Source organism: Chenopodium quinoa, unplaced genomic scaffold (assembly GCF_001683475.1).
Source record: "Chenopodium quinoa cultivar QQ74 unplaced genomic scaffold, ASM168347v1, whole genome shotgun sequence".
Classification (NCBI taxonomy): domain Eukaryota; kingdom Viridiplantae; phylum Streptophyta; class Magnoliopsida; order Caryophyllales; family Amaranthaceae; genus Chenopodium; species Chenopodium quinoa.
In genome coordinates, this window is record NW_018742205.1 from 401,574 (window position 1) to 408,054 (window position 6,481).

At 40.8% G+C, this 6,481-nt stretch overlaps 3 protein-coding genes across 3 annotated transcripts; 1 reads left to right on the top strand and 2 right to left on the bottom strand.

Moving 5' to 3' along the window:
- The first annotated feature begins 537 nt into the window (after window positions 1-537).
- Window positions 538-1,415, top strand: LOC110727200. The gene is made up of 2 exons (XM_021906763.1): window positions 538-643; window positions 732-1,415. Exons 1-2 carry the CDS (start codon window positions 631-633, stop codon window positions 1,352-1,354), a joined length of 636 nt encoding a protein of 211 aa, XP_021762455.1. The 5' UTR covers window positions 538-630; the 3' UTR covers window positions 1,355-1,415.
- Window positions 1,416-1,506: 91 nt separating this feature from the next.
- On the bottom strand, window positions 1,507-2,468 carry LOC110727207. The gene is made up of 3 exons (XM_021906775.1): window positions 2,351-2,468; window positions 1,845-2,270; window positions 1,507-1,749 (listed from the first exon to the last, which is right to left on the bottom strand). Exons 1-3 carry the CDS (start codon window positions 2,363-2,365, stop codon window positions 1,609-1,611), a joined length of 582 nt encoding a protein of 193 aa, XP_021762467.1. The 5' UTR covers window positions 2,366-2,468; the 3' UTR covers window positions 1,507-1,608.
- Window positions 2,469-2,526: 58 nt separating this feature from the next.
- Window positions 2,527-4,703, bottom strand: LOC110726004 (RNA polymerase-associated protein RTF1-like). The gene is made up of 3 exons (XM_021905482.1): window positions 4,576-4,703; window positions 3,335-3,688; window positions 2,527-2,544 (listed from the first exon to the last, which is right to left on the bottom strand). Exons 1-3 carry the CDS (start codon window positions 4,642-4,644, stop codon window positions 2,527-2,529), a joined length of 441 nt encoding a protein of 146 aa, XP_021761174.1. The 5' UTR covers window positions 4,645-4,703.
- Between the last annotated feature and the right edge of the window lie 1,778 nt (window positions 4,704-6,481).

Sequence of the window (6,481 nt, forward strand, 5' to 3'; positions counted from 1 at the left end):
GCAGGACTGGATCGCCGAGTGAAACCGAAGAGCCCTCAACGTCGGGTAGATGCACCGGAGAGACGCCGTTGACGCCGGAAAAGGAGGTACGAAGCCATCTAAAACCACGAATTGGCGGCTGGCGTCCTGCCGGGACGCCGTGACCGTAGTGGTGGCGCCTAGCCAGGACGCCGCCACCGTGGCTCTGGCGCCTGGCCAGGACGCCGCCACCGTGGCCGTGACGTCTGGCCAAGACGCCGCCGCCACGGTGGCGGCGTCCTGGCCAGGCGCCACCGCCACGGTGGCGGCGTCCTGGCTAGACGCCACCGCCACGGTGGCGGCGTCCTGGCTAGGCGCCACCACTATTTTTTTTTTTTTTTTTTTAATTTAATTTAAAATTTGTTTATTTTTTTTTTTTGTGTTACAATTTTTTTCTTTTTTTTTTTTGGTTTTTTTTTTGTTTTGTTTTTAATTGTTTTAATTTGTTTTTGTTTTTAATTTATTTATTTGTTTTGTTTTTAATTGTTTTAATTTGTTTTTGTTTTTGTGTTACGGCGGGAAAGGAGTGCGTTTGAGTACATTCGTGGTCGTGGTCGTGGCCGTGGTCGTACATCGTCATCAAGTGGTAGTCAAACATCTTCGTCGGTGAATATGCCCGGCACCGGTACGGTACTTTAGTTTAATTTACTTTTTAGAGTGTTTGTTTAGTTTTCTGCTAACTTGTTAATTGTGTTTTTTGATGTGTGCAACAGGCAGAATGGACATTGAACATTTTCCATATAAAGACAGGATCCCTAACATCATGATGCCGTTCCTGGACGGGTGGAATGATGTGGTTGCAGATGGTAACTGTGGATTTCGGGTTGTGGCTGATGTGTTTCAGATGGGTGAAGACAACTACGGTTTAGTGCGTCAGTTGATGTACAGTGAAATCGCCTCAAACCGAGCTGTTTATCGCCACGTGTACGGACAGGACTTGGATAGGTCTCTGCAGCGTATCCGGTGGGGAGGAGGACGTTGCGGTCAAAATCATTGGTTCGACGCGCCCCTTGATCTCTTCGCCGTTGCAAACATCTACAAGTGTGCAGTGATGCATTTCGGCCTTGGTTTGCATGGTCGAGCTTACTATCCGTGTACCACGGTTCTGCCTTGGTGTTCGCGTGAGACCGTCACCAGACCGGTAAGAGAGGTTGCTATTGGATTTCTGGGGCCGTCATACAGACATTTCATCCGACTGGACCTGTCACCCGATTTTCCGGTCCCACCGATTATACCAACGTGGTACACCATTCGTACAGCAAGCGTAGAGGGCTGGGATGCGTTATATCATGACCGGGTGCAGCAGTGGAACAATCTAGTTGCCTTTTCTATGTGACCTAATATTGCTATTGCTATGTTTTTCCCATTTATTTAATTTTCGGATTCTAATTTTCGTATTTAGTTTTCCCATTTAAATGTGAACCTGTATTTAGTTTTCGTATGCCCACTAATTACAACTTAAAATAAAAGTTATAAAAACTAAAAATATAATGTCAAATTCTAAGAACTTAAAATAATAATTATAAGAACAGATAATGTTAACTTTTACAAACAACTAGGAAAATGTTTTATAAATGCACTGCCGACATATCAATAATCTCTCTGTGACGCCCACTGCCACTGCTCAAGGGCCCGTTCCAGTTCATCAATAACAGCTCTGCCTGTTGCAGTCGTCATGTTGTCCCTCTCCTCAAAAAGTCTGTGTCCCAACTGCGTCATCTTTCCCATCCACTACACATAACAAAACACATAAAATTCAATAACGACGTATTATGAGACGTATTATATGAAAAAAAACACAACTACAAATGTTTTATGAGACGTACCGCATCCACGGCAGTGGGCGGTGGCACATCATCATCATCGGCGTCGTCGCCGTGGTGGACGTCTCTGATCAACCTCGGGTGCGAGTGCCGGTTGTACCACTCCATGTAGTGCTGGTCACACATGGCAGCCACCCCAGTTGGCGGCCGCTGCAACTGCTCAATCCATATGCGGGCAACCATCGGAAACTGCTCCCACGTGCCAATCATGCTTGCCGGCCATTGGACGACGTACTCCTTCAACGACGCAGATCGGACGGCCTTACTGGGCCATGCTGGTGGAGGAGGAACAACTTGGACATATCCAAGCTGGCGAAGACAGCGCTGCGGCATGTACGCCTCTACGATCTCACGATACTGAATCAGTCCCGTGTAGAGGGTCCTGGGTACCCTATTACTAGGGTTCTGGCCGAAAGGCATCCAGTTCACCTGCACATTTTTTAAAATTAGTAAGATTCATACAATAAACACATCAAACTATAAAAGTAGAAATAATTTAAACACTTTACCTCTAATGGGGACATCCTGTCAAGCAATAACCGTATCGATCGCAGGCGGTCAATGGACTTCTTCTCGACACGCGGACTCCACGCACAGGCACGTGGCTGGCCATCCCCAATAGGAACCGGGTCGTGGTGTGGTCGAAACGCCGGGAAATACTCGTATATCCACGTCTGTAACAACGTCATACATCCAGTGATACCTGCCGCATCAACCCGGCTCGAGAATCCTAACTGGCGATACATGTACGCTAATGTAGCCGACCCCCAAGAAAACTGGCCTACTCTGTCGGGCTCACACGCGTCAACTATGTCGCGTGGCCTGAGCTTGTTTCCGCTCTTATCCGGAAACAAGGTACACCCGAGAAGAAGAAAAACATATGCAGCCAGCTGTGTGTCCTGCGTCCTACGTGAAGTGGGGTGCAAACATCGCTGCAAAACTGCTGCGATCTTAACACCGCCGTGATCCCACACACCAAGTGCCGCTGTGTACAGCGCAGCCCTATCCACCGCCAACAGCTCCGCCAATAAATCTGCCTGATCCGCATCTGTGACAACAGATGCTCGGTTTCCCTCTACGGGAATCCCAAGGATGGCCTCGACGTCATGCAACATGATCGTCATCTCACCGAACGGAAGGTGGAAAGAGTTCGTGTCCGGCTGCCATCGCTCAACGAAAGCCGTGATCAGCGTCGAGTCAATCCTCTCATGCATGGTGGCAGGAAGGTGGCTCACTCTAGTGGCCCTCAATCGGCCGACCATCTCGCTCTCCTCCGGCCAAGCCTCAGCCCAACTACACAAGAAGTTACAAGTCCTCTCCCGGGTTTGGCATTTCAAAATGCCGCTATCCAAAGCCCGCTCTTGGTCCTCCCAAATACGGGTAGCGATGTGTCCTAGAAAGCTAGGAATCACACTCCCGTCTATAGGTCCCCCAGCCACCTCGCCCCTCACCACCCAAGAATCATTAACGGCCCTCGACCGTTTTCTGCTAACCGCAGACATAGTGGACGCAGATGATGTGCCAGATCTACTAACAAATCTACCATCTCTACCCTTACGCACGTCTACCCTACGCGTCTCATACACATCATCAAGCCTCTGACTGAATGGACCGTAATCATCATATGGTCCACTCTGATCGTCCACATCCTCATCTGCATCCTCCTCCTCCTCCTCCTCATCACCATCATCATCTTCATCATCCTCAGAATAGTGCACCCGTTCTCTACGAGCCGAGGCCGAAATACCACGGGATCTAACGTGTCTGGGCCCCGAGCTCTCCATTGAGTTCATCGTACTTCTCATAATGTCCATACTCTTCCCAGCCCCAGAACGAAAATACGATGCCTAACACAAAATAACAAAACATGTAATATGCAATATAAACATGTAATATAAACATAAAAAAAGTAATTAAAATAAATAAATAAAATAATATACATATGATGGAAAATAAATTAAAAACATTACAAAATATTAACAACCTAAAAATAAAAAAATTAATAACCTAATAAATAAATAAATAAAAAATTGGAAAAAACAAAGCAAAAAAAAAAATTACCCAAAAAAAACAAATTGGAAAAAACAAAGTGAAAAATATAAAATTATAAAAACTTAAAAAAAGAAGAACATCAAAATTTTAAAAAAAATTTATAACAAAAAAAAGGGAACATAAAATTTTTTTTAAGTAAAAAAACTAATTCAAAAAAAAAAAAAACAAGAACAATAAACAAGAACATAAAATTAAAAATTAAAAAAAAAAAAGAGGAACATAAAATTTTTTTAAAAAAAACCAACAAAATTTAAAACAAAATAAAAAAAAAATCAGAAACATAAAATTTAAAATTAAAAAAAAGAAAAACAAATTTAAAAAAAAATCAAAAAAAAAATAATTATTTTCGAAAATTAAATTTCAAATTTAAAACCAAAAAAAAATTAAAAAAAAAAATAAAAAGGCGGCGGCGCCTAGGCCAGACGCCGTGACGGTGGCGGCGGCGTCTAGCCCAGACGCCACTACCACGGCGGCGGCGCCTAGGCCAGACGCCGGTGCCGTGGTTCTGGCGCCTGGGCCAGACGCCACCGCCACCGTCACGGCGTCTGGCCTAGGCGCCGCCGCCGTGGGAGTGGCGTCTGGGCTAGACGCCGCCGCCGTGGTGGTGGCGTCTGGCCTAGGCGCCACCACCGCCTCCGACCTTTTTTTTTTAATTTTTAAACACAAAATTAATAAAAAATACCTTCTCGCCGGAAAACCGCTGTCCACCCGCCGCCTGTGCCGCCACTTCCTTGCCGGGCCGCCTCGACATCGCTCGGAAAGTTTTTTAGAGAGAGAAAGTGGAAGTAGAGAATTGAGAGAAGAAATTGTGTTTTTTACTTTGAGGGCAAAAGTGACAATTCACTCTAATTTTGTGGGCTTTATGTGGAGATTCGCGGGCGATGTTTAGCAATTGAGAAACTATACAACTAGCTTTAACCTCAAATAATACAACAAATAAACAATGAATATTTTACTAATTTTAAATACAAAAATTTAAAAATAAAAATAAAAAATAAAAAATTATCATCAAACACACACGTACAATAATTGGAACCATAAGTTACTTTATAGTTAGTCATTCTCATAATCTTGATAATGCACTAAACAAAAGAATAATGCTAATACATGTGTGCAACAACATCAACGTGGAAAATTGCATATGGATATAGATGGGTGGATATATACTTTGGTTAAAGGTTCTTCCACCTTTTGTGCACCTTTTATTTTCTTTTCTTTTCTCCTTTACTTCTTTTCTTTGCTGCTAAGTCAGAATTTGGTTAAACAATAATGGTACAATTCAAACTTAGGGGGTTTATTGTATCATTTGTATGATTGGGAGTTAAAATAAAAGAATTATGGCTCAAGAGTCAAGGCTTTACAACTTTTATAAGTTTACCAACCAAACAACTTTATCATGTTGCTTTTACTATTTTTTTTTTTCCTTGTATTTTAATGTCAACCAAACAGGAACTACGTTGAACTTGGTCGCTATTTGCTATTTTGGTATATTATTAAATAAACTAGCTCAAAGACAATCATATTTGAACATAAGTGACACTTTTATGAAATTAAGTATTGCTCGTGTAACTGAAAATTGGGTCATATCCAATCATGAAATACTACAATTTTTTTCCATCTATGTAAACATTGCTCTATAATACAAATTAAATTTCTACAAATGAACAAAATTGGTTTTTAAATGTAGACATAATTTATATACTTGAGTTACGTTAAGAAAATTGTTATTAACCGAGTCATACTCTACATATCAACACGACAATATCTTTAGAGATATTTTAGCTCAAAGTAGACAACATTCAATCATAAAACTAAATTAAAAAGAGCTTAAATAAAGTTAGCTCATCCTAATCCACTATTAACTAACACTTTAACATACTAAAATGCAAAGTACTCCTACCATATTACTTGTGCACTAATTCTCACAAAGAACTTTTCCCTACCTTCCAAAAAGCACAAAAAGCCTATTCTACACATATTAATATTGAAAATGAAAAAAGCAAGATAATAAAGAAAAGGAAACAAACATTCAAATGTGATAGCCACCTTTTGGTGGGTGAGTCCCTTTTGCCTTTCATTTCCATTCACCATTAACCTAATTAATTATCCATACAATTACAAACTTATATTGATTTAAATACTAATGATTAATTAAAATCCAATCCCTTTGTTTGATTTGGTCTATTCAATTTGACTTTTTAGTTTCCATGCACATAATACCTTATACAGTAATAAAAATTACGTGTAATATTTTAAAATCGAATCTAACAAGCTTTTAAATGGTCAAAAAAATTATTTCTCTATATCAATTAAATAAAATTTACCGTAGTATGAAATTTTTAAAATGAGACAAATAAAAAGGGACGAAACTAAAGGAATCAGGATGACATCAATTTAAAGGTGCCAAAAACCACATCCAAGTCGACCCGATTCAGCACGATTCAACATTAAAATTGTTCTACCCCGATTCGACCTCACTAAACCCGATCTAGACACCTGAATTGACACCTCTACATCAATTGTGACAAAATCATCTAATTACTGTACTTATTTTTAAAAAAACAATACAAAAATAATTAATGTTTAAA

Excerpts from the sequence above, each read along its gene's own strand:
- LOC110726004 (XM_021905482.1), bottom strand. The coding sequence starts at position 4,644 with ATGTCGAGGCGGCCCGGCAAGGAAGTGGCGGCACAGGCGGCGGGTGGA. Across the intron at positions 3,689-4,575 it reads AGCGGTTTTCCGGCGAGAAG|GCATCGTATTTTCGTTCTGG; the intron begins GTATTTTTTATT and ends ATTTTGTGTTAG.
- LOC110727207 (XM_021906775.1), bottom strand. Across the intron at positions 1,750-1,844 it reads CGCCCACTGCCGTGGATGCG|TGGATGGGAAAGATGACGCA; the intron begins GTACGTCTCATA and ends TGTTATGTGTAG.